The sequence below is a fragment of the Pholcus phalangioides genome, unplaced genomic scaffold (genome assembly GCF_987345545.1).
Source record: "Pholcus phalangioides strain wild (caught in Gottingen) unplaced genomic scaffold, Ppha-v1.0 ptg000003l_1, whole genome shotgun sequence".
Taxonomy (NCBI): domain Eukaryota; kingdom Metazoa; phylum Arthropoda; class Arachnida; order Araneae; family Pholcidae; genus Pholcus; species Pholcus phalangioides.
Genome location: NW_028301596.1, coordinates 8,903,818 through 8,931,180, shown reverse-complemented (window position 1 = coordinate 8,931,180; position 27,363 = coordinate 8,903,818). Strand labels below are relative to the sequence as shown.

Below are 27,363 nucleotides of genomic sequence, written 5' to 3'. Positions count from 1 at the left end.
CTGAATACGATATTCAGAAAGACCAGCTGGCGAACCTGCAATCGGCGCTGTCGCTCCTACAGCACAGCAAGAAAGTGTTAAGGGTACTGTGCTACTTTGGATCTGGACTGAACGAAGCGGTCCTCCTCACCATAAAGAACGGTCTAATATTAATCGAGGCTACTACCAGGCCGTCGTGTGGTGGTAATTGCGAACGGGACTATGACGGGAGCACCTGCAGGACTTGTTCATCGGCATTCGTGTACAGGTGCGTCAGTGGCAACAAGCAGAATATCATGGCGTTCTGTGAAGAGACGATCCCTGCAATCGTGGAACAATGGAAAGATAATGCCGTCAGTGTCGCGCATTTCATCCAATGGGCACAACCCATGGTGTTTGAAGCTGGTCGGGTCAGCTGTTCGGTGGTCAAAATGACTGTTGGGAAGTGCTGTTTCCATGCTTTCGACATTGCGTATGTGCTCCAGAGACTATCGAGATGCCTAATTCATGTCAATAAAGGAATATATCAAATGCTCAGGGATCCTGAATGTCAAAACTTTTACTACGAGAATCAGCAAGCTGTGCGTACCATCCTCTTACTCACTGTGAAATCTACCGGCAAAGTTGCATCGCATCTGTTTCCCATGCTCATCAGATCTGTGAAAGTGGCGTATCAAATAACTAGTTTGAGTGGTGCGAAGATCGGATTGGTGTCTAACAAATTGTTCGAAGAAGTTCCTGAGCTGAAGGGCCTGCTTTCCGGAGCCTACGGACAGTTCTGCTCCGTCTCATCAACATGTTCCGAGACTGTTGTTCCTCTCGTCGTTTCGTCTACCCCCGAAGTTATCGGATATTTCGGAGACTTCACTCAGGTAATAGGTCGAATCATCCGTCAAGGAACTCCAGTGGCCGGGCTCGTCACCAGTGCAGTTTTCGCCAATGTTTTCAAGATCACTCCTGTAGTGGCCCGTTTGTCTTTCAGAACATTAGAGACGCTATTCCCAGCTTTCACGTGTGTTGCGTCACGTCTAAATTGCTCTCTGCAATGCTGGGACTTGTCTCGAGTTCTTTGGTTTGTCACGAGATCTGGTCGACTAGCTGCTTCTGTGATGTACGTTTGTGTCCGTGATGGATCCTCACTGATCCTCAACGATTCATCACTGATATATTTATTTGCCGTGGCGAAAGGCGTCAGTTTCGGTGTCATATCTGCGACGCGCGATATTGCACCCATGGCCAAGAACGATATCTGCTGTTATGCTCCCTTACTGAAAGATGGAATTTCCGTGCTAGCGAAAGACACATACACCAGTGCCAAAATTGTTGCGCCAGCGATCAGTTCGTCTACGCGAGAGATTCTGACTTCTGTGGTCTTTTCTGTTCGCGAAGTGTCACCCGTTATTTTCGCGGCTTTTCTGGTTGTGCAACCCGATTTATTGAAGGCTTGTACAGAAGTGACCAGTACAAGTTACAGAGCATTCGTTACAGTCTCGCGTGATCTCACCAAGGCCTCACTCGTCGTGGGCCCGGTAGTCCTGCATTCCGTCCGAGTCATGAAGCCGGTATTGCGAAATGCAATCAAGGAAGTGAGTCCCGCCGTGATTGCGGCGTCCGCGGAAATCGGAACTTCATTTCGTTCTTCGATCCTGGAAATCAGACGCGCGTATCTTATCGCCCTAACGAAAATGACGGGTTCCCTGTCTCGTGGCGTCACGACCGTTATCGGTGATGTAACCAATGCAGTATGCGTTATCATGAACAGTGCCGAGACCTCGCTGGACGAGTTGAACTCTGCTGTGACGACAGCGATTGACGCTTCTTTTGTTTCTGTTATGACGTCTCTGCACGAGGTCCATGCTACGATTCGGATCTTAGGTTACCTGAAATCGGCCGCGCCGCTTTCTGCGGGAGATTCTGAATTGGCGGGGACTTCCGCGGCCAACATCACTACCATTACTACCAAAATAAGGAAGAAAAGTCAAAGTATGCTGTTGATGACTCAAAAAGTAGCACTTTACAGTAAAGTGTTTGTATCAAAAAGCAATATTTTTGCATTGTCCTTAATATACGACGCAAACGTCCAAATCGTGAGAAGTTGCTATGAAAAGGTCGAACCTTTGATGTTTCAAATTTACACGAATTATTACGCCCGGCTTAGCGTGATTCTCGGATCAAATAACGTGGTTCGTGCTGCGTCGATTAGCTCTCAATTAGCATTGGGATTCTGCTTTATAATCCCACTTAGTGGGTACCTTTGTAAAATGGTCGTATCTCGAGCAGCTCCCGTTTTAAAATGTGATTCTAATCTCGTACAAGAACTCGTGAAGAAAATTACCCATAGCTCTATTGTTCTAACTTACAAGGCATTGATTAAAGCAGTTCAGCTGAATTGTTTTGCATGTCCGATTTTATGGAAATGGGTGAGATTGATTTCTCCTGAACTATGGTCTCTTACAACCAAGCTGATTCCAGCGATGTGGACAGGCTATTGCTCTATCTGCCGTGAAACATGGAACGTATCGACAACTGTTGCGCCAATTCTGTACTCTAACTTCAGTCAATCTATGGCTCGGTATTGGAATTTCACGAAGTCCACGCTTCCAGGATTCTGGACGCGGATCGTATTGATATCTCCTAGAATTTGGGCTATGGTCTGCGAACTATCCTCGATATTATGGTCATTTATCTGCTCTTATTCTCCTGCATGTTGGACTATCATCCAAAATAACTGTCCGATTTTATGGAAGAGCTTCTGCTCGACACTTAGCCGTTTTTGGTGCATCAACTGTGACCTAAATGACACCATTTGGTGCTTTTTAGTTCACGGAATGAGTTTGAGTTGGGAACTTCAGATCTTGATATCGAAGAGGTCTTGGAATGCTGTGACAGCAGGTAGTTTGACCTTCTGGTCTAGAATGAAAACATCTCAACAAACGTGGGAGTTACTGTTGCAGGGGGGTCAAACGGTCTTGTTGGGTTTTCTTGCAACTATTACGTTTTGTGCCGTGTATGGAAAACTAGGTGTTAAGGATATGAAAGGAGTATTTGTCGATCCAGAACAAAGACTTCTGGAATGTGATACTTCGAATTATCCGTCAGGTAATGTTTTAGATATTCACAGACTCGCTACGCACGACGAAATTGTCAAAGATTCCAGAACCGTCCGTACGCTTCAGAGAATGGTTGACCGATACATCACGGTGAGATCATGGACTTGCGTTTGTAGGAATGCCCTTAGAAAAATCGGCGAGATTTTTTCTTGCAGCTGTGGGCGAAGGTCCATAAGGAACACAATAACCTCGAGATCAAGGCGATTATCTCAATGTTTCGCAGCTGGTAAAGCCGTTCTAGCGAGCTCAACTAGCGAGTTGGGGGACATCATTCTCAATGGAAGACATTTCGCGGGTGGTTTGTATTGATTGTATTATACCTCTTCGGATACCCCCATTTTGATGGTACTATTTATTCGCAAGACATCCTAGGGATGTAAATTTTACTCAATGTTTTTCACACATGCTCTCACGCACATTTATGCAGAAATTTTCAGTGCAGGAGCTGAATTTCTGAAATAATGTTACTTTCATCAATAAAATGCAGAGATGTACAAATTATTGCTTTTCATGAATATGTGTTGTATTTTGTATTGTTTCTCAAACTTTTGGAGCGTGACATACACCTTCATGTTTCTTGCAATGAGGTATTATATCCAGAGGAAGATTTAACGGCGGGCGCATAGGACCCTGACTTCTGAAGGATCCCGAAAACTCCAGCTTTACATTTATTTCTAATTTGGGGGCGAGGTCAGTATTTTTTTCTGCGCCCGGGGCTTCAAATCGAAAGATTTACGACACAAACCAACAATTTTCCTACAAAGGTTCGTCACCAACGACTGAGTGACCGGATCATTGAACATGTGAATGAATATCTGATAGAGTGAGTGACCGAATGAGTTTTTTAATGAACTAGCGAAAAAGTGAGTAAGTGGTCATATGACCAAGTGCTTGGGGGAGTGAGAGAGTAACCATATTAGTGATCGAGCGAGTGGGTGAGTTACCAATTGAATAAGTAATTGAGTGAGTGTGAATGAGGGAGTGACCATGTGAGTGATTGATTGAGCAAGTCAGTGATATTATGAATGACAGAGTGAATGATTGATCTGATAAGTGACCGTTAGTAGGTGAGTTACCAAATTAGTGAACGACCGTATGAGTAACTTGCTCACTCATTTGCCCATCTGCTCACTAACTCACTCACCTACAATGTCACTTTGTCGATGAATTTTCGGCACACGCGCTCTCAAAGAGCTTACAAGAACTATACCAAGCTAATTGTGCCTGTGTAAACATTTGCATGCAATACTAGCCAACATTAATCGAATTTCGTGTTACTTACAGAAATATTTTCGCTTTATATTTATTTTTCCCGCTGCTGCAACGCGATCTTATTGCGAAATTCGCGAACACGTGTGGAATCGAGCTGAAAAGATTTTTTTTTAATGTAAATAAGTGCAGAAGTCGTTCTGCCTTCATCTGAACGTAAAAATGATTAATGGGAAACACGTGGGGTTAGAGGAACCTCCTCCAGAGGGCGAATGACTTGTTCAGAGAGTATTATTAAAGCTACGAGAAAAACTAGCGAGCCACATGCTCGGCTACAACTCTGTATATTTAATGAGAAGTCACCGCGAGAAATACATTTCACTCAAGTACTGGGTGAAAGTGCATGTTAAGACTCCTAAAAGGAGACGCGGGGACGTCTGAAGTGTTTTAAACCTGTGGGTGCTGCTTCATGCGAGAGATTTTGAATCAATTCGGTGGGGAGGGGGGGGGGGGTGCTCTAGCACTCACTGCACTCCTGGCTGCGACGCCACTGGAGGAGAGCGAGTTCATCGTTCGTCAATCTTTGAATTAAAAACTGGTTTGCCGCTACAAGTGACGTCTGAAAATTGCAAGATAACAGCAATTGCATATAGTAGTGGTTCTCAAACTTTTTTCATCCACTCCTCTCTTTGCCCTATCAGTGTTTCTCCGCGGCTCCCCAGAATACCCTAGAAAAATATATCACTTCAATGCACTGAACTGGCACAAAAGACCTCACTAAATCCTTGCGACGCCCCTGACAGAGGTTGTCGAAACACACATCGAGAACCATTGGGCTATGGGGGTAGTACTGACGTCACTCTTTTGCTATACAGGCAACTTCAAGTTTACGTATTCAAGGGGTCGGGTAGAGATTCTGCAGCTTTCAAGTTTTCAGCTTCCTCAAATATAGTGCCGATCGCTTAATGCGATCACATAGGGACTCGGGGTTTCTGATATCAATAGCCGATTCATAACTATATCTGAAAGAAATCAGAAGCCAATCTAATTACCCGATTAGCCAATCTAAGTCCCGTTTGGTCAAACAGGACGTATGAAAACGGAATAACTCTGTTTTTTTCTTATAACAGTTTGCAAAATGCTTAATCTTGCCGATTTTCTCTTACATGTATGTAAAAAAAAATCCATTTTTTGGAACAGATTTTTTTTTTTCGATGTTATGATTAATATTGGTCTGTTCCGTATTTTGCGAAAGTGACAACAAACCCGATTGATAACATTGTTTGCGATTCTAATATGCGGCGTCTACTGTACTCGGAATAAACGAACATTTGTGCAAAAAAATCCTAAAAAACGGGTCATATAGTCACCAGATGTTAATGATCTCCAGTACTAAAGCTACTACATAAATGTAAAATTAACGAATATATCATCGATTTTTCACAGGAATGTTTCTTATCCATTTCATTCCCGAGCATTAATGTTTTGTCATTTAAAAAAAAAAAAAAATTGGATTTGGGATACTCAAAAAATGCATTAAAAACATAAATATGTCAGCAAATCTTAATTTTTTTTCAATTTTATTTTCTTTTTTGTGAAGCAATAATTTACTTCGTTCCAATTTTTTAAGCAAAGATGATGCAGGGTATATTAATTTTCACATGCAAATTTTTTTGCTAAATTTTATGTAATGAATCACACTTTTCCCGGAGGCACCTTCTCCCGGAAACTATCTCAACGAAAACCCCTGAAAATTTTAAGTTCTACAACGAGAAAAGACAGCCCATACACATTTGTGGCACCAGAATCTGAAAGGGATATCGTGTGCATTTCAGCAGCTAATTCGGCATCATTGGTGTCGTGCAGCTCAGTTTAACCCTTGCAGAAAAGTCAGTGTGAATTATAAGGCGAGGCATTTTTAATCTAATCGCCTACTTTTTATTATTTTTTTATTTTTTGCCACCACCACCATCTTATCCTCCGCCGCCGCAACTAGCAATGATAGAGGTCACGCAGCCTGATATGGTCCTATTCGCGGGTCTCTTGTTGATAAAGACCCCGATTTCCTTGTTTTCATTCACAATGGCCATCCCCCCTCCACCCCAAGATTTAGTGAACTACCGAGTTTGTTTTTGTTATTAGTGGGTCAAGGTAGGTCGGTGTTCTTGTTCATCACGTTTTAGCACCTATTCACTAATTCGAACACACACATATATATCAACCATGTGGCATTCAGCGTTTGATACGTTCGATTTCTCGATCTCTGTGCTGTTTTGCATAGTGTTTACTCATCCCGATCATCAATTTGGTTCGGGTGACGGCCACTCCGTTCATTTTTTTTTTCCCACCCCGCCGCGCATTCATGGGAGGACCATAATTCATTCACGTCCAACCGACTGTTCGCAAACTTGTGTGTTGTTTTCTTTCATATCTTCTAATTCAACATGAAGGGAGAACATGAAAGAAGTTGTCCGAAGGTTGAACTTATAATTGGTGAAAAGACATAATTTGTTTAATTTGGTGCAGTTACCGTTTCAGTGTCGTGGTTTGGTTCAGTTTTCTGAAGTAGATAAATGACTAGTAACCTTGAATTGAAATTTTTCCAGTTTAATGTTTATAATTTGTTTTAATGCGAAGAAGGAAGTTGTTTAGATAATTGTCTATTCGCATCGCTTGAAAATACCACGAGGGAATAGTTCTAAATCCTCCATGTTTCCCGTTCTGCGTGAATATTTCTTTAAATAGGGAGTTAAGGTCGTTTTGGGTTTTTTACTTTTTCTTAAAATTCGTCAGGTCTGAGAATTTAATTGAAAGAAGTATCCAGTGAATGTGTTTTACATTTGTGTGATTTTGCATAGAAGAAAAATAAAAAAGACCCACCCTGATCATCACTGTGTTTAAACACCACCAAAAGCATGTTTGAAATGCTCAAATGTCATGAAATTCCTACCATCATGCTATCTATCTGCAGATGTGTAGCTTCTTCATCAGGGGTTCTTAACGAGGGGGGCTTCCGAGATGGGTCGCATAAATCCACGCTTATTATTTGTACTTATTGCGGCACTGATTTCACTAATTTTAAAAAACAAACAATCCCATGGGTCCCGAAGCTGATTTTTTACCGTTCATTTTGGGTCGTGGCTGATGAAGGTTAACAACCCTTGTTCTATAAGAACGCCTTAACCGGGTTTACCAGCTCATTCTAGGACTCGGGTGGCCAACTTTTTCCTAACTCGTGACACTATCATTGCCACAAAGCCATGGCACCCACAAGAGGAGCTGACAGGGCGCGGGACGACTCTTATCCATTTTCTTTTCACACAGAAAAAATCGCTCTTGTGGGGCTCGCCAAAGATCCTAGCCTATTTTATTAGGAACCCTGCTGCAATATGGGGGGGGGGGGGCGCATACACAAAACAATCTTCTTTTTTTTCTGGTACAGAAAAAATAGACAAATTTTTTTTGTCGATTGATGGCACTGTACGAAAGTCCGACAGGAGTTATTGGACCTGAACTTTTCTTCAATCTCTTCTGCGTCCGAAATGTTCTTGAAGTGCCAGCCGGCAATCCGTGGCTGAGGTAAAACAACTTCAACAATGGTTGAAGTGAAAGCCTCATGCAAGCGCGAGCAATAGGAAAATTCAGAAGTGAGCCGTTGATCGTAGACCTTGCATTTTATAGGACTCTGATTTCCATATTTCCAGACTTTTTGTTCAGCCCCCTCTATCGACAAAAATTTGAACTAATTTTTTTTTTTTTTTTTTTTTTTTTTTTTTTTTTTTTTTTTTTTTTTTTTTTTTTTTTTTTTTTGCACCTCCAAAAAAAATCCCTCTTCATGATAACTACTTTTTCGCAAACCGCAATCAAATATACTGATTTCTTCGATTTTTACGAATTTTCAAACTTAAATTTCTCACTAAAATTTCAGAAAATTTATGGGACACCCTTTATATTAGTAACGTGGGAGAGTGTGTCAATTCGAGTCATTTACAGTTTCAGACAGGAAAAACGAGAACATAAATAATACCAATATCTTCAGAATCTTGATACACATGGCAAATTGCATTTAATAATTCCATTACCAGCGAAATGAAATGAGTGTGATGACGTCGGTGAGGTATTCAAAAATCATTAAAAAAGTGTCGTTCTTATCATTTACTGCACTTATCCTTTCAAGAGAAAATTTGTTCCCCTTTATCGTATTATCAAATACATTTCTCTCTCTCTCTCTCTGCCTCCAGTGTCATTAATATTATCATCATCTTTGCCCGGGCCATAAATTCATGAAGGGGGAGAAATAAAATATCTTCGCCTTTTCTTGAACAGAGAAAACAAACATCGCAGTTGCAAAATAACATTTTCTTATCATGTCCCATATTGAAGCTTATCTTGCTAGTGTACGGTTTGTAGCGGTGTCTCTGGATATCTTTTTAGAAAGCTTGTACGGGATCAAAGAGAATTCGTATGACATTGTGAATTATTACAGGTTCCACATTTATCATTGAGGTGGATTTTCTGTAGTGATAAACCTTGCATCATTACGCAAAGAAACGGACTTGGAAACCGTTCTTGTGAAAAGTCTATGAAGATGACTCTTGAATTTTTCATATTATCGTTCCGTTCCTAATTTTTGCCTGTGCACTGAAGTATTGGATCTACTCTTTCAAACATTTCTTCCTAAACGTTCTTCAATGTAGGACTTCGTCGAGAATGGAGATGACTGCGTGGAAAGTATTTCATACGTCATCCCCCCCCCATGTGTGTACGTGATATGAGTTTATCTCGTCAAATTAACGTTGGTGAAAGCGTTGGTTGTACCGTGAGTGATACGTGTTCGAAAATTTATTCAAGAAAGACGGAAAAATTCTATTTTTTTCATGAGTACTACATATTTATTTTTAGTAAATATGCTGCGAGTAATAAATTCAATACCAGGCTGTACTGCAAGTAAACGATGAGATTATTGCAGACGTGAAATGCGATATACATTTCCATTAATCAAAATAAAACCGCATATATATATATATAGGAATCTACTTCCATTCGCTAACGAATCTTGCAAATTCGTTGGAGGACTTCTTACTGTACTACCAATTGTTTCGCTTATTTGCGAATTCTTATTTGATAAAATAAGAAACTGGTGGCACAATCAAGAAAAGTACTTCCGAAAATGTTTCGTGATCTGATCCAAATCAATAGCTAATTTCAAAAGAAGATTCAGAACCCAGTTCCGATCTCGACCGTCGCGAGAAAGATATTTAGACATGACTACCTATAAAGAGAAATTGAAAATACGCCTGCATTCGTTAGCTGTCAGCTCTGTGTGTGGAGCAAGTTTTCTGGTCATCGACTTTCTACGAACGATCGGAGAATTTCAAGCTCGCTTGATTCTGGTGAGATAATGTGATTTTCACATATTTCTTTATTTCTACACCCTTCAGCAGTAATTATCCATTTGCATTTAAAGCAATGAATTGCAATTTTTGGCAAAATTTAGTGAATGTCATCAATGACCACTGGCGTACGCAAAGGACCAGGGTCACCTCCTTCGAGTCGAAATTATAGTGTTTATTAGGAAAAAACATAACTCCCTCCCCTTCAGAGAAAAAAAATTGAACACCACTCCCTTGAGAAAATCCTGCTTACGCTTATGTCAATGACAATAATTGCCTGAATGGCATTATGTTGGTCAGTTAGCATTTTATCTTTGGGGGGGGGGATTTATACATACTAGGGGGCATTTGCTTACAGCTATATAGTTTTGAGAGAGGCCTCCCCTCCAAACTTAGAAACCATTTCATGAACTGACATCTTTGACCCTAGTCGCGCGCGCGTAGAATCATGACGGTGGCTTTCTTTAGGAACTCTCAAGTCAAATTCGGCCCTTTACTGCATACCAGAAAATTTAATCTTGTCAAACAAACAATTTTTGCAATGGAATCTGGGATCGCAAACAAACTTGTTGGTCAACGCAAGATAAGACACCGACCCCCCCCCCCAAAAAAAATCAGGAAGAAGTTCCTAAAGTAACCCTAAGAATGAAGGAGGGAAAAGATACTCCCCCCCATTCTTACACACAAACACACGCACACACATAACACCTTTGGAGAAAAAAGGGAACAATATGGTGACTGAAAGAAAGGATTTTTTTCCCTTCCCTCTCCAGCCGTGTATGAGATTTCCCTGTCGCAGCTCATGATGTGAGCAATGTTACTATATTTTAGTGACTTCTGAAGAAAAGTGATGCACGTATCCCCCGAATAAATGAGTTGCAACCCTGGGCTCCATGCAAGAATTGTTTGTCTTGAGTTCAATCATCCCTCTCATCCTGAGTTCTGAGACACCCTGTATATTGCTCTGACCATGCCGTCTTAACGCATGGGCTCACCCGGGCACGGCCCGGGGGCCTCAAGAGAAGAAGCGGGGGGGGGCTCACAAAAATGAGATTTGGTTGAAATTTTCTAGAATTTACCCGGTAGAGCCTCAAAAAAACCACTTGGCCCGGGGGTCCGTGATGCTCTTAAGACGGCCCTGGCTCTGACCACGATTACATATCGATTGAATGCATGAAGCTGAACTACTTGGCCGAACTGAAAGTGTTTCACTTGGAAGAACTGCTGCCTTTACTATAAGAATCGGGAGAAAAGTGCCTCGAAAATGATGCATTACCACATACGATAAAATCAGTTTCTTTATCTCAACATTTTAGTATTATTGTAACTAAAAAGCAAGAGGAAAAATACTTTAAAAGATTTAAACAGTAGGAATTTTTTTGAGTAGAATTTAATGGTTTTGTTAATGAGATTAAATGATGGCACGTGCACAACAGATGCTCAAATTCCATCGAAGAAAATGTTCATATAATTACCGTAGAGGAGGTCATTTGCATTTAGAGAGAGCATTGCATCGGAAGCATACACCCAGACAAGAATAAGAACGATTAAAGAAATCGTCTTGTTTTGCTTCTTTTCCGGGAATGATTTTACTATATGTTATACATTTAAAATGTAAAAAAAATTCTGGAGTCGTCTATCCTTGAACCTGCACTTGACTCTCAATTTGAGTACAGTTGGCTGTTACACTTGGCTTCTGTGTAATTCCCCGACGTTAAATGGACTGGATGTTACAATTGATATACTGACTGATCTCTCGGTTATTTGTTGAATGTTTCAATTACTGCCATTCTTTTTACTCGTCTCGCTCGGTCCTAAATGGACTGGAATTGCTCTCCTCCTAACCTATGTTTTTGCAGTTGCAATTTTCGTTCGCTGACCTTTAACTGTTTTTTTTTTTTTACCCCCACACTTGATGTCTTACTACTATTATTATAACAGGAAGATTATGCGGGAGTTCAATCCACTCGGTTGTTACTTAACCTCTGGTTCGTATATGAGATATTTTATGGGCATTGTTTCCATTTTGACGTGCTTGATGAATTTATCGCATGAGAGAGTTATGAAGTATTATTAACACATATGAGAATCCTGAAATTATCAGGAATTGTTCTGGCGCTATCTATTCACCGAATTCAGTAGCTTGATATTTAATACTTCCCGGTTGTCTTACATTTTATCCATGTGTTACGAGAAATTGGCTTTTCCGGGTTTGGATATCGTTATTGTTTATATGTGAAATTGATTTAAATATGCGAGCCATACAGATTTCAACTTCCATATCCACCGCATTTAACATTGACACTTGGCAGGACCCGACTAGCAGAAAACGGTGACATACGTTTGAGATAAATGTCTACTTTCAGAGAGAAACCGTGTAAAATTTAATTTTTAACATTTGATTTCCCTTTCTCATTTATTTTTGTTCCGTAATATGTTCAAATAAGCGTTTTCAATTATTGGTTAGAGCTGCGAAATTTCCAGGAGGCCCGGGTTCAAAAATGTGAAATCTTATACATAAATGTGAAAGTGTCTGTGTGTATGTTTGTTCTTTATACAAATCTACAATTTTAGACCGATCGTCGCCAAATTTTGCACATATATCAAACAGGACCAGATTGAACCGTAGGCTACTTTGAAAGTTCGTCAGAGGGTATTATACAAAATCTTCATAAATTCAATTATTATACAATTGAATGAAGATCAAGTAATAGTAAAAACCGATGCTCTTTTGATGACCTCCCAACGATTTCAGCTCCCTTTCATAGTAAATTTAATAACTTTCGTTATCACTGTAACAATATCAACGATGATGACTGAAAGCCTGACATGTTTGGTGAATAACTTTAGTTTCACCTCAAACTAACAAATGCGGTAGCGGTTCAGTTGCAGTCTTTAGCTACCAAGAAAAAAACTGTGCAAACGCGGTCAAGCTCGATCGAAGCTTCATTGTTGGCGTTTTATCACCCTTATTCCTGCCAAATGACGAAAAAGATTGCCATGAATGTTATCGGCTCTTACAAACAGAGCTAATAGTAATAATAAGCAAGTACTGTGTGTTAGAGCCACAACTGAGGGGGTCGGGTCTCGTGCCCGGGTGCCAGACCAGAAATGGTTCAAATTTCGCCTTTCAACTTCTCTAACATTATGAGGGGAGTTAAAATGTTTTTTTGCACAGGCTCATCAAGCATCTACTTGTGACTTGTCTGTATGTACATAAAGGGATAAATTCCAAACAATCGAACTTACTGATCAGCTGTATTGGTGGTGAACAATTTTTCCATGCCAATATCAATTGCTGTTTTAACAAACTTGGGTAATTTTTGTATATTTTCTTTTGTATTCTAAGACACAGTCGTTGAGTAGCTGGAAACCCTCTCACCTTGTGATGTACACGTTTCCATTTGAAATGTACAGTTTATTCTTCTCTGTAGGTTCCTTACACCTCTCAAGTTGATGTTTTGCTTTCTTTTCTATCTCCGATAATACATTTCCATCGTATTAATTCACCAAATAATTCATTCTAAAAAGGGAAGGGAATTTGTATTTTTCATGACCGCATAAACTTACCGCTGTCTTTTCGTCTCGTCGCATACTCCTCTTTCATTTCGACTGAAAAAAGGGTTTCGCAACGTGTCCAAGACGTGAAATGAATATAATAAAACAAAGCCAGCCTTCGATGGCGCCGTGGATCAGGTGGAGTCCAGTCATGAAAAAGTGTTTGTAGGTTGAGAATGACTTTTCTTTTACCTACGACTTTTCCCTGTCTCCAGTCTTCAGGGCCAATTTTTTAGAGATGATGCACTGTATGTTACCATCCCTGTATACAAAGAAGACACGAAATAAAAGAAAGTATGCATACAGTCAAAAGTAATGGGGGAAGAGGTTTGCCGCTGTGATTATTTCTTATCGACCGTGTTTGTATTTGAACGTCAAGTGAGATGAGAAGGCAGAGAGACGGAAGATTTGAGATATGACATTGGTGGGTAAAGCCCGCCTACGATGTTGTCTTTTGAAGAAGTAGCTAGACGTGCTATGGGTCTCTCGTTTAACGGGCCCTGCCAAATTTCCTATTGAGATGCCACGTGATGAAGTCTGTTTGCTTGATCTCCAGCATTGCCTAATATTTCTTTGATTTTACCTTTATTTTTCAGTATCAAGTGTGATGGGTGAAATCTTATATTTGCTCTTTATACAAATCTGCAATTTTAGACCGATCGTCGCCAAATTTTGCACATATACCAAACAGGACCAAGATTGAACCGTAGGCTACTTTAAAAGTTCGTCAGAGCTGGGCAAGTGCCCGAAATGGACGAAAACCCGACGGCCAACAATAGTTTCTCCGCCTTAACAATAACATTAGGAATGTTTACTTTGGTTACCGTGGTTCCCTAATAACAATGCGTATCAGACATGTGCATGCCTTTACAAAGGTTTGCCACTTCTTTAAATGTTGCCAGTATTATGCGTGATAGTTCATGCCTTTGTAATGGTTTGTCACTGTTTCAATCCTCTCAGTAATTGAAGAAAACTCGGGCAGCGTATTTTTCTACGCCAATCCTCTAATTTGCCCGGCTTTTTGTCTTTTTTAGTTTGCAGTGTTTCTAATAGATGGCTCTAGTTGTCCAGTAAAGTTTGGATCCTAAGAGTAGTGTAAACCGGTTTAAACGTCAGGTTTTACTGCTTTTCGTAAATTAGTTCGGAAAAAAGCCAACTAAAAATGTCATTTTTTCGCTGTAATTAAAAATTAGCATAAATTAATAAATACAATACTTGTTTTGACTGCGAATTTGAATTTATGTAATCGATTTGAATACGAAATCGTTCATCAAAAATGTGCTTATTTTTGAACACAACAATTTCGTTTTTTGGCCATATTGTGTAGCTAAACGGTTTATTTCTTGAAATTCTGAGGGTAAGTAAACTGGAAGCTATGCTAGCTCATGGATTGCAAGTGAAAGAGTACAGCTAAACTGCTAATTGATCAATTTTTCTTCTGTCTGTGTGTAGAAATTTCCTTTTTTTGGAATGACTGACTTTTCTCTAGATTTTACTGCAGATCTGTTTTTTCCCCGCCCCTTATTTTACTATCGCAGTCATATACATATTTTTTACAGATAACACGAATTCAATCTTAGTTTCGTTTGAACCCCAGTGAGCTTTTTGCAAATACGTCGGGTAAAAAGGAGAAAGATTATCTCGAAGCATTGAAGAAAATATAATACAATGCATATAATATGTCAGATATATTCCTATCTTTCGTGCCTGTTGTTTAAAGAGCCTATCTTTGCCATAAATTTTAAAAAAATTCCTTCTGGCGTTTTAGATTTATGCCCGAATCCAAACGATAAACCGAAAAATCAGCTTGGGGCTCCTCCCTGCCTGGAGGCGTCCTTCGTGGTTTTTATATTATTGCTTCAGAACTTTCATAACGAACGCCCACATTTTGTTATAAAAGCTCTCTGGCAGGTTTCCCTTCGTGTGGGATTCATACGAGAACTTTCACTAGCCGTTTATCAACTTAAGATTCCGGAAATTGAAATAGAGTGTCTTCTAATAAAAATTTTTTATTAGTTTCTGGAATTTTTTTTTTTGGTTACTATAAGAAATATATTACATTTGTTTTTTCCCCCTTACTAACTGTTGTTCGAAATTTGCATCCATGATCAAAAGAGATTTGTTCTTGGCAAATTGTCAGATGAGATGTATTTGTGTACATAATGCACACTTTATTTTCTATTTAAAATGCATAGCTTTTAAAAGAATGTAAAAATGCAATTCATATAGTAAAATGGGTGTTTATAATTGAAGCTCTATGGTGTCTACAGCCTTAAAAACCCATCGAAAAATTTAGAAACGTCTTAATGAAGGCTTAAAAGAGAATTTTCGAAATCCTTGCATGGCTTTTGGTGTGAAATCACCGTGTTCATGAAAGGGTTTTAACCAGCAAAACAGATTCCAGTAAACTCAGCATCAACATTTTTTTTAGTAAAGAAATAAGAATTGAATAGGCTATCTGTTTTTTATTGAAATCAAGGCTGATATTTTTGATTTATATCATGATAATTATGACTGTGATAAATACAAATGATCATCTCACACGATTGAGTCATACACAATGTTTCTCTTTTGTGAAATGTATTTTAATACACTGAGATTCACAGTAGCTTTTCATTCCCTGTTCCTCAACAACCGTTTAGTGATTTTACATATGATTAGCAACTATCAAAAGCAATGAACTATTCGATGGAACCTTCCCGTTAGCGGACAAAATTTTCGGTCCCAAGGGCGATCATTATCGAGAGGTTCAACTATTTAATACAACAGAAATTTAACATGGAGTTAGATGCAGCTCGGATACAAACACCGAGTCGGTTGGGGGTAAGGCAACTTAGAAATCCCTGGTGGACTCATTGTCCTCCATTGATGCGCAACCAGATTTGCCGCGCTCCTCATAATAAAATTACTCAAAAAAATATCAGAAAATAATAAATCAAACTTTTTGTGATAAATGTTCAGAATACCTTGGAATGCCCAACAACAGCAAATGTGGCAAAACTGGCATCACACTTTGCACACAAACGGTGGATAAGTCGGCATTTTGTTTCCAGTGGCTATATACTCATAGCAAATGATGATTGGACCTGGGGTTTTCTCTCTCCAGTGACCACTAATGGTAGATGATAAGTTGGCCCGGGATTTACAGTGGCCGAGACTTTTCGAATAGACGTCAGAATCAGCATCACTTTGACGGTCAGGCAAAGTATGATCCCCATTGAAATCAGTGTCAAAAAAAAAGGGGGGGGGGAAGATTCATTTCAACGTTTTTTTAATCTAGATTTGGTTCTTTCATGAGTTGCGCAGGAAGTCGCCATATTGGTTACCTTGGATATGTTTTATGTGTCTCTCAAAGAAACAGGGAAATATCACGTGATCCAAAAGTCTCATACTAATGAGACATGAGAAGCCGGTCTTGGGTTTCTAGTGGCTCTAGCCAACACCATCTGTAGCAGAAGCCCTCCGCGCGACGCTCTTGACGTCATTGAGGGTTATCTCACCTATAGCCACTGTAAATAAGCTTTATACAGATGCATACGCAGAATTCTCTCGAGGGGGGAATTTAAGATTTTTTCCCTTCTGAGGGGGGGGGGGGTTTAACTTTTTTTCCTGCAAAATAACACTATAATCTTTGCTCGGAAGGGGGGGGGTTAGAACCATCGAGGAGGTTAGAACCCCAAAATTCCCCTTTGCGTACGCCAATATACAGATGCCTTATATATATAATCTCACCTATAGGATCATCCAGGGGCGTAGCCAGAAATTTCGTTCGGGGGGGGGGACCACAGTGACAGAACAATGGATTTGGCCATCTTTTTCCCTTTTTTCGGTCATTTTCTCACATTTCGGGGGGGGGGACCAGACCCCCAAGTCCCCCCCCCCCCCCCTGGCTACGCCCTTGGGATCATCTCATCTCGCTATTGGATATAGAAAAAAAAGGGTAAAGATGGCGCATGCTTCGGCCTGATCTTTCTAATGGCTATAGGTGAAATGACCACCTTGAGTGACGTCACAAGCTTCGCGCGGAGGCCCCTCTGCTGTAGATGGTGTTGCTATAAGGCGCATATACATTAGTGCGCCGATCTTGCAACGTATGACCCCCTGCAGCGGTTCTAATCCGTTCGTGGGTATCCAAACTTTTTCTGAGGCGATCCTTTTCTTTCCTTTCTGTTCGTTCAAGGAACCGATTCCCGGTGGGTCCAGTTCAAACAGCTCAAGAATCGTTCACAAAACCATACAAATCATTGAACAACCGAATGCGAATGCTTTCATTGCTTGATTCACGCACCTATAGCCGTAGACCAGACGATCAGACCGTCCCGTTTGGATTAATAAGATGCATGGTTAGGGATATTTTTCCTTACGACGGCGGAAAGACCATTGCGACTGTCGTTTCCCGCGCGAAATGTTGAATTTGTTGTGACTTGAGGGGTTTTTTTCTCCTGCCCTCCTAACTTTGTATTTGTGTAATTGCCGATGTTTTCTAACAATGATTTGATTAATTATTTTCTGCTGCAGAGACAAATCGAGAGAGGAAATGACCTCCTCGAAGAAGTGTCTGTCCTCAGCAGCCAACAGGAATCGACGACACTTCCGAAGATCCGCGAAGAATCGCCGCCGCCGCAAGCGACGAACACCACCGAAGACAACGATGGTGTCCAAGAACTTGCGGCTTCCCTACGTCAACACCTCGGTTCATTCAGTGAGAAGTTGGAAGGCACCAGGGAACGAATCGAAGACACTGCCAAGTGCTATCAGCTCGTCGATAAGGTGAGTCATGTGAGAATGGCGTTTACTTTCCCATTCCCCCCCCCCCACACTTTATGAAATATATTTTCGTGAACTTAATTTCTTGCCCCATCCCCACCCACATCCTGCAGCAGGGCCTTGGATTGGGATCTCTGGTGGGGCCCCGTGCAAAAGAAGAGCAATTGTGTACCGGAATACAGGGCTGGGGCCCTGTCAGTCCCATTCTTGTGGGGGGGGGGGGGTCATGCTTGATTGTAAAGTTTCCAAAGCATTAAATCATTTATTTAAGGGCTTTATTTCACTAAATACACTGCTGCCACAGAGAAGTTACTACCATTACACCTCAGCAGTGATGGTAACCTCGTCAAGCGAAATTTCCCTTTTGAATAAATTTTTCCCACACATTCCGAAATTTGTGCCACATCCTGTAGCGGGACTCCTAGGCTGGGATCTTTTGCGGGCACCCATCATATAGGCTTATTTGTTTATGTGCTGCCATCTACCTTCTGAAGACAAACTTAGCAATTAATGAGCTTTATATTGTCTAATAGCCTTGTAATAAGTACATGCTTACCAATTTACATGCATCCTTCTTGAGAGTTGTATCCAGATCTCAGTAGGTCTATATGAAGATTCAGTTCAGGGAAAATGAAGTTTATTTACCTTTATACCTTTATCGAGTGCGAAGACCTTCGGTTGCAACACACATAACACAGAGGGAAATAAAAATACTTTTTTACAGCTCGCCTGTTTTCCCGCTTTGTGATCCTGACATGAAACTTGTTATCACATCAGTTTTATTAATACGATGATGCTGCTATTAATATTTGGCGATTTATTTGGTTTAAAGCCCTAATAGACAAACGAGACAGTAAAATCCAGTCCAAGCAGGCAAGCGCAGAGAAAATAAATGTAACCAAAATGCCACATTTGACAACTTTCTGAAGGTTATGACCTAGTCTGATATCTGAACTCCGTACTACCTTTTGCTAGGATTACAGATGGGAATATAGGAGGAGCAAAACTATCTTTGGACTTAATTAATTAGGTCTTATGTAATGCTTATGCGTCTAAATTTTCCTTCACTCTGTTAGGAACTGATCTATATGCAGGGTGATTATAAAGTTTTCGTGCTCTGAGGTTTTCCTTAAAAAAGCTGCTTATCCAAATGCAACCAAACTTTTAGGATATCTTATATCATGAAACCATGTGAGAGATTTATGAAATAGAAAAAAAGCTCAATTGTTGGCCACCAGATGAAGTGGCTTTTTTTATTTGGTTTTCATTTCTCCCATGGACCATATAGCGTATGCACTAAGTTTCAATGTAATGCGTCTTCCAAAACGGGCGCTACATTGATCTCAGCAGTATCGGTATACTGAAATTAGTCAAACCTATGTAGCGCCCGTTGTAAACATATTCCATTGAAACTTGGTGTATATATATATATATATATATATGTGTGTGTGCTATATGGACCATAGGAAAATGTAAAATGCAATAAAAAAAATTGCCACTTTTTCACCTGGTGGTAAAAAATATAACTATTTTTTTTGTATAAATCTCTTCCCCCCATGGTCTCATTGAGATATCCTAAAAATTTGGCTGCATTTGGATAAGCAGTTTTTGAGGAAAAACTACTCGGAGAGTGCGGGAACTTTTTAATTATAATCATCCTATGTATATGAATTTTACCAAGCCTAATGAGCCTATGAGCTAAGTTAAGCCTTAAGTTAAGCTTCCACTCTATAAGTTTACTATAGAGTGGGTTGATTTCAATAAATAGGGTTACATCTGTCAAGCGATAGATGTGAAAGTTTAATTAGCGTTCTGTTCACTGAAAGCAAAATGTTTTTTTTTTTTGCAAAAAAACTAAATGCAATTGATTTCTTTCCCCCATTAAGTTTGTAAGTATGTTCACTGTATCCAAATTTTAAAATATTTCTGGCAGCCCGTTATTCTGCTATAATTGACTAAATTTTCAATTTTGCCGTGCTTTTTCCTCTCTAATTTTCTGTATAATTTTGCTTAGAATTTTTCTCAAACCTGACTTCGATTCCTGAAACCTTTCATCATTCCACACATCATTGAAATGAAAATTTTTGTATGGTTTTATAATATAGAAGGAATCAAAAGTTGGCGTAATTTACTAGAACTATGTAGCTAGCTAATGCTTAATTTTTCTGTGCTTTTATTTCTTCATTTAGTCCTATGAGTGGGCTTTGGATGCTATGAGGTTTGTTTCTCAACTCGGCCTAGCAAATACATGTAGCGCCGAGGGCATCGTTCAGCAAATCAGATGCCTGCAGGAATATCTAGACAACCACATTCCGATATCTGAAGAGACTTTCCAGGAGATTGCTGACATCGCGTCTCGTCTCGGCAGTGATAAGCTTCTCGAACAATGCAGGGTAACTTTGTTTTTTCATAAAAAGTATTTTTGTCGATCCCTTTTTTCATAAAAAGTATTTTTGCCGATCCCTTCTGAGTGTAGAGGAATAATTCATATTTTTAACTTCATTTCTGGTTATCCACAGGTTGTCAAGCTGCGATGTCAAGAAACCGTAGATCTTATTCAAGCCAGGCTAGCCACCCTGATGAGAGTAAAACAGCAGATGGAGGTTGAATCTTTCCGTGGACCGCTTTGGGAATCTGATGATGCTTCAATTACTCCGAGGACCTCACGCTCCAATTCGCAGCCCTCCAATGTATGGATGGGAGCAATCAGCGGAACTCCATATTCTTCCTGCCTCGGACACCACAGGAGATGTTCCGATTCAACTGCCATGCACAGTGTTCCTCAAACTTATGGGTCTCCCATAGGGTCTTATACATCTTTTCCTAGTAGTTATTATCCGACCAGCAAAGATTCATATCATTTGGACTCCTATATACAAGAAAAAGAAGAGCAGCTACTACAACGTGGCCTTATTACAGAGGATTTGACTTCCCAGGGCCCGGTTACTTCGATCTCTAGAGGTTTTCTGGACTCTCGTATGGCTCACAGGGATAGCTTAACCTCCGCCTCCTCATCATCGTCTTCCTCCTCCTCATCATCATCCAGCAGTAAAGGCATTGTGACTAGTGTGCTAAGGAGCTCTGGCCGAGGTTCCTATAATGTGAGTGGATCTGGAGGCGTGAGCTTGAGATGGAGCAAGAAAGGGGGATCTAGAAGGTGCCAGTCTTGGCAGCTAAGGGATGAAGCCCTGGAAAAAATCAAAACAGAAGTCAAAGAACAAAATGATTTGCTTCGTGTCGAACGGTTACGATCCCCATCGCAAGACAGCAACACTGAGAGCATTTGCAGGTATAGTATCGTTTTATTTATTCACTGAAAGTAAGCACTTTGTTTCCCCCCTGCATTAGCCAGTGTGTCATAAAACTGGGGTGTTTACACTAGATTTTTAAATTTTGAAATCTGGACTTTTCCCCGTAACAAGGTTTAGGCAGGATCATGAAGAGCAGTGATTCTCAACCTTGACTTATTGAGTCCTATTGATCTTTCTTTTTTTTATTTACCAAATTTATTGATATGTTTTGTTTTTCTTGAGCAGCTGCAGAACCTCTGCAAAGTGTGCAGCCCCAAGGGTTCTGCAGAGCACTGGTTGAGATCCGCTGATGTAGAGGATACATTTAGAAGATCGATAAGTCTATTGATATCAATCTTCCACCTAAAATTTGCAGCCAAGAGTAGTTGCCTCCTGACCCTCTTCTAGTTTTGGCCCTGTAGCAGGGGTGCACAACATCTGACACGGGGTCCAATGTGTCCCACCAAGAGGTTCCATCCACCCCTCAAAAGGCATTCTGGAAGAAAAGTATCGGTACACCCACGATATTTTTGCTATAAATATATTTAACAATATTTACTTGATTTAAGAAAAAAATATGGGAAATGTGGAACCCATACAGGATATCGGCAATTATCACTAAAAAAAATTGTCAAGGGTGGGAAATGAAGCACTACTGCAAATCACTGAAGATTAAAGTGTATTTTTAAAGGGGGGGGGGGACAAAAGGTTAACATGCCAAACATGTGGGTAGAATATTTATAGCCTTAATTATATCGTGGTAATAGTTTGTAAGTAATGAAAATCTTGAATTTCAGTAAAGAAAAAAAAATTCAAATCAGAGAGCTTCATTGAAAATATGGGACACTTTTATGAAGTAGTTGGGACAGCCAAAATTATGGGTATGTCCTACAAGACACGGGCCATATGGTCACTTCATACATATACCAGTTTCTAGGCCACTAGCAGTAAGTGTCTCAAATGTGGTACTTGGGCTGAAAAAATTGTGCACCGGGATCTATATGGCTTTGTTTTCCGTAACTGCTTTTCTGTGAGTCAGCAAAAACTTACAGGCAACTATTATAGATTCAGCTTTCATCGGATTTGAAGATCAACATTTTCTAGGTGTTGGCTGGCTGATGTAGGGGAGTACTGTATAACAAATGCTTATAATGTACGAGGGCATATATAAAATATTTTGATTATTATAATAATGATTTTGTTTATCATGATTTCAGCAGTGCTGAGACTGAGTCATTGCCTAGTTCAGACAACTGCAGCAAAGCACCTCTCACTCACACGCAGTCTGATCCCATTCGTGGTCCGGTGCCTGTGAATACACATCTCATGAGTCCTATTTCATCCAGTGATGCTGCAGATGCAGTGGATGGATCCAGTGATTCCCCTGCTATAAGTGCAGAAGCCAAAGCTAAAAAGTGAGTGAACTTGATAAGAAAGATTTCCCAAATTATTAACAAAAACAAAACCATTGTAAAAGATTGATGTTCGAGTGAGTTTTGTAGGTTTATGCTCGATAAACATTGTATGAATTACTTTACATTTAATTTTACAAAGTTGATTTTGTTGTAATTTTGTCATAATATGTGATTTGTTGTGCCATTGAGCTTTAAGTTCAACATATTTCCATTATATTCAATTTTGTCATTTTGTTAATTGTAGATCCTTCAAATTGTAAGCTGTGCAATGGTATAGCCCTACCACACAAACTTGTATAAACTGAGTAATTTTGTTCTCTATGTTGGGGGGGGGGGGGTTCTTGAGGACAAAACCAGAGTTTCAGAGACTCCAATTTGTGAGGGGTGCAAAGTTGGAACTAAAGTAGGGATAGTTGTCCCAAGCAGCAATTTTAAGGGAAACAAAAAATACTTTTAAAATTAAAGAGGGCATTAAAATTTCATTTGTATTCCTGTCCCTTCCTGACGAAAATGACCCCTAGTTGATTCCTAGTTACAGCTAAGTGATTCCTAGTTACAGCCTTGGCAGGGAGTGCACAACCGTCTGTCAGTAGGTCATCACAGAAGAATACCTATCAGTAGTCATTAAGTTCTCCAGGCAGATTGAAACTTTACCATAAAAAAAAAAACACCAGGGCTTTTGACGAATCAGGGTGGGGGGAATTATGCACTAACCAAATTTCTCAGGATCAAGCATGGCTTTTTGCTCTAGAAAAATTGTCTTAAAGTTTTTTCTTTACTTTCCCGAACTTGATATCTACATATGTAGGCCGCAGCTGGACAAATACCAGGTCGCCATGGCGATTAGAAAATCAGTGTTGACACTTAAAATTTTCTAAATGTGGTTGCTAAATTGAAGTGTAAGGATGACACAAAATTTTTCTGATTTCATTACGCTATGTCTTTTAAAATAGGAAAAAGAAAACTTCATTCTCTCAGGAGTATATTTCTTGTGCAAAAGTCATGCTTGGCTCTTAAGGAATTGGGTTGGCACCTAAATATTATTTTTTGATTTGTCAATCCCTGGTGTAATCATGTAGAAATTTTTTGGCACCAATACTGATTTTCCTTTTTGCATTAGTGACCAGTACTGTAGGAAAAACATGTATACCCTAAAAAAACATATATAGATGTCCTTCACTCCACGCAATTGATTGATTCTGTAAAATAATCAATGAAAATAATAAGACAGAATCGTGTAAAGAGAGTTGAATTTAATGGGTGAGATTGAAATAGGGAGAGTTTCTTCAGAAGGGGATAGAAAAATAAAAACTCCAGCCGTGAAATAAATTTTTGTTAATGAATCAATTATTTAAACTGGATAAATAAACATCGGGAATTCACGTTGTATAAAATAATTTTAAGATTTTTATTGCTCTGGCTGTTCTCAATTAATGAATTGGTTCTGGTGAGCATTGATCTATTTCTCTGCTGGAGAGCTTTCAATGAAATAGTCAAGATTCAGCTAATCAGTAGCATTCTTCATCCCCATAAAAATTTGTTTCAAGCAAGAATTTTGGATACCCCTTGCAAATATGACAACTTCTAGTCTCATTCTGATCTTTTTTTTCAGTCAAAATTCTGATGGCATTATCAATGTGTTCCCAAAAGACATTCTTATGACTAGGATTCGAGTGTTTCATGCACATTTGTCTCATCTACATCCTCAAACCAACAGACTTTTTCATTTCAACTGCACTGCATCTATAATTTTCAAATGTATTTTCAGGCCTAAAATCAAACATGTTATAGCGAGAATGCGTAAAGCAAGGTATATCTGTACTATAAAAAGTATATAGAGAAACAGTTATATGATAGCTAACTTATTTATTTTGCCTCAAAATGTAAAATACAACTACAGTGTTTCGTATACAAATATTTTGTATTTGTTTAGAATATAGAATCAAAAAACTTTGTTGTTTTTTTCATTCAAGAACGCTGATGTTGGTGATGAATGAGATGATTCAAACGGAAAGGGATTATGTGAAATCACTTGAATATATCATAGAAGTAAGTTTTAATTTTATTACATCCAATCAATGTGAAATTATATTGTACAATGTATTCCCCTTCCCTAATGTTTACAGATTTTTTTAATAATTTTTTTAATGAAAAAACATTTATTTTTAGAGCAGAAATATTTAAATAGCATGTTCAGTAGTGGAATGTGGGTGCGGCATATTCTTTGAAATGTTACTCACATGGCTCTGTAGGGAGTGCAATAGCTCAGGTTGATTATATACTTGCCTAAAGTACCAAAGGATGTTTACAGGTGTTGAGAGTTCGATACCACAGATTCGTTCTTACCAAAACCTTTCTTAACATGGAGGTACAACAAACTATAAAATGCTTCTCTAGCACCAATGATGCATAACACAGATCAAGTATACAAATACAGTGTTTAGTTTGCCATTTAAACATGCTCGCAAACATGTAACTCAAAATAAATTGCAAGGCAGTTTGCTTTATTAGATAAATTATTTTGAGAGCATGAAAATATGAAACACGTAGGTGCCCAATGCTTACAACTTTTCAGCCTTATTAAAATCTTCCGGTCGGAAATCAGATTCTTCCAATTTTTTGTATTTCATAGAAAAATCCCTAAAAGTTCTTAAATTGTGGTTTGTTTGAATAGAAAATCCCGAATGAACCCAGTCCTTACAATTTCAGGCTGACCCCAGTTTCTCAGGAAAAATATGGGGAATGAGGATTTCAAGTACGAAAAATTGATAATTGTTGCCAAATATGATACCAAAAGCATACAAGATGGCCAATTATTGCTAAAATAATCAGGACTACAAAAAATCCATCCAGGAAAAACGAGATTTATGTGTGGTGACCTGTTGAAATTTTAAAAAAATGTCTGTGTTTTTCCTTTTATTTGTGTGACATGTTTTTTTTTATGTGGAATGTGCCATCACGTGATAAACTACAGATTTTTCGAGTGTGAATTTTCACCTATGGAAACAGCTTTATATATTTACACTTCACAGCTTTTGTATCACTTGTTGACACTAACCTTTTCTCATAAGACACTTGACTCTCAACTGTCACACAACCAAAAAGGGTGGGTTGCATTATAATTTTTACCCTTCTGATGTGATCCCTTTTAAATAATAAACTCCAGTTCTGTGGGGTTGGTCAATTCGATGCCCTTGCGACCAGCCTGTGGAAAACTCGTTGAAATAAAAGATGAGAATTACAGCTTCGCTCAGCCTCTTGCGCTTTCGACCAGGATCCTCAGAATCTATCCTGTATTAAGGTCGGGTTGGGATAAACTGCGCATTGACTCTCAACTGGTTTGACAGAATTTACATTCAGCTATTATTTAAAAATATATTACAACTAGCCATCCATATTTTTAGATGATGTGAGCAAACATTATCAATGTGCAGTTTACTTCAGCTAGGATAATGGAAGCAAGGGAAACTAAAATGTAGGAATAATGAAAATTGATCTGTTTTGTTTGTTTCAATAAGCATTTTCAAGTCTTAATTATTATTTTTTTCTTTCAGAATTACATTCCTGAACTTCTTCGTGAAGATATTCCCCAAGCATTGAGGGGACAAAGGAATGTAGTGTTCGGAAACATAGAGAAGATATTCGAATTTCACAGCCAGTTCTTTCTAAATGAGCTGGAACAGTGCGAAAATACTCCATTTATTGTTGGCCAGTGCTTCCTAAAATATGTGAGTATTTTCCCAGAAGTCCCCCATTATTGATTGCTTTGTGATTGTTATTGGATTTTATTTTTATACTGATTAACAGGAGTATTGGTTCCTCCTCCATTTTATTGAGTGAAAATTTGCATATTTTTGTCTATTCTTGGTATATAAATTCATTTGCATATTTCTTTCACTAAATGTATTTTTTCTCGGTATCATTGAAGGAGCCGCAGTTTTATCTGTATGCTCTATACAACAAAAACAAGCCAAAATCAGATGCATTGATGATGGAATATGGAAACGCCTTCTTCAAAGTAAGTCTATCACTGAAGTAATGTTGAATCACTGTAATAAACAAAGCAAATTCTCTCTTGTGCCCACACTGTTTAAAATAAATGTTTCATTTTCTCCAAATTCACTAGATACTGTCAGTTTGTGATAAGTCCAATGCTGATAAGTCAAATTTCTGAGTTTTCAAATGGCTCCAGAACCCCAAATTCTGTTTTGGTGTTAATATTTTTCCTATATTCTAAGTTTTCTTCCTCAGTTGAAGTTTTCGGGAATAAGATGAATTGAAGAAAATATATGAACTCCAGATGAGAGCCATTAATGGTGCTATGTGCATAATTCAAAGATTTTTTTCTTCCTTTTCATGTTTTCTAGATAAACACTGGTCAATGTCAATTTAGTTACTTGTGCTTGTAAATCTTATGTTGCATGTTGAAATTGCCATTTCATTTTCACTCAGTTTTGAGTGAATGCAGTTTTCAAACGTCTGTACAACTGCCGATTGTACAAGTAATTCATCATTTAGAATTTTTTTTTATCTTCTATAGTTTGAAATTTTTAACTGATACATTATTTGTGAATAATACTGTTAATTTAATCCTTTAAAAATTAATTACACCATTGATTGACACCATTAATCTTTGTGGCAC

The 27,363-nt window shown here is 39.0% G+C and overlaps 1 protein-coding gene across 3 annotated transcripts in view; it reads left to right on the top strand.

Moving 5' to 3' along the window:
* Positions 1-27,363, top strand: part of LOC149088015 (uncharacterized) — a 517,816-nt gene that overhangs the window by 477,802 nt on the left and 12,651 nt on the right. For 2 of the 3 annotated variants that reach the window (XM_089243779.1, XM_089243797.1), the window contains exons 15-21: positions 17,768-18,019; positions 20,206-20,409; positions 20,536-21,305; positions 22,524-22,721; positions 24,695-24,770; positions 26,276-26,449; positions 26,650-26,739. In XM_089243779.1, coding sequence (XP_089099905.1) covers positions 17,768-18,019; positions 20,206-20,409; positions 20,536-21,305; positions 22,524-22,721; positions 24,695-24,770; positions 26,276-26,449; positions 26,650-26,739 — 1,764 coding nt within the window. The remainder of the gene's footprint in view (positions 1-17,767; positions 18,020-20,205; positions 20,410-20,535; positions 21,306-22,523; positions 22,722-24,694; positions 24,771-26,275; positions 26,450-26,649; positions 26,740-27,363) is intronic. The other variant, XM_089243788.1, reaches the window with a different exon arrangement.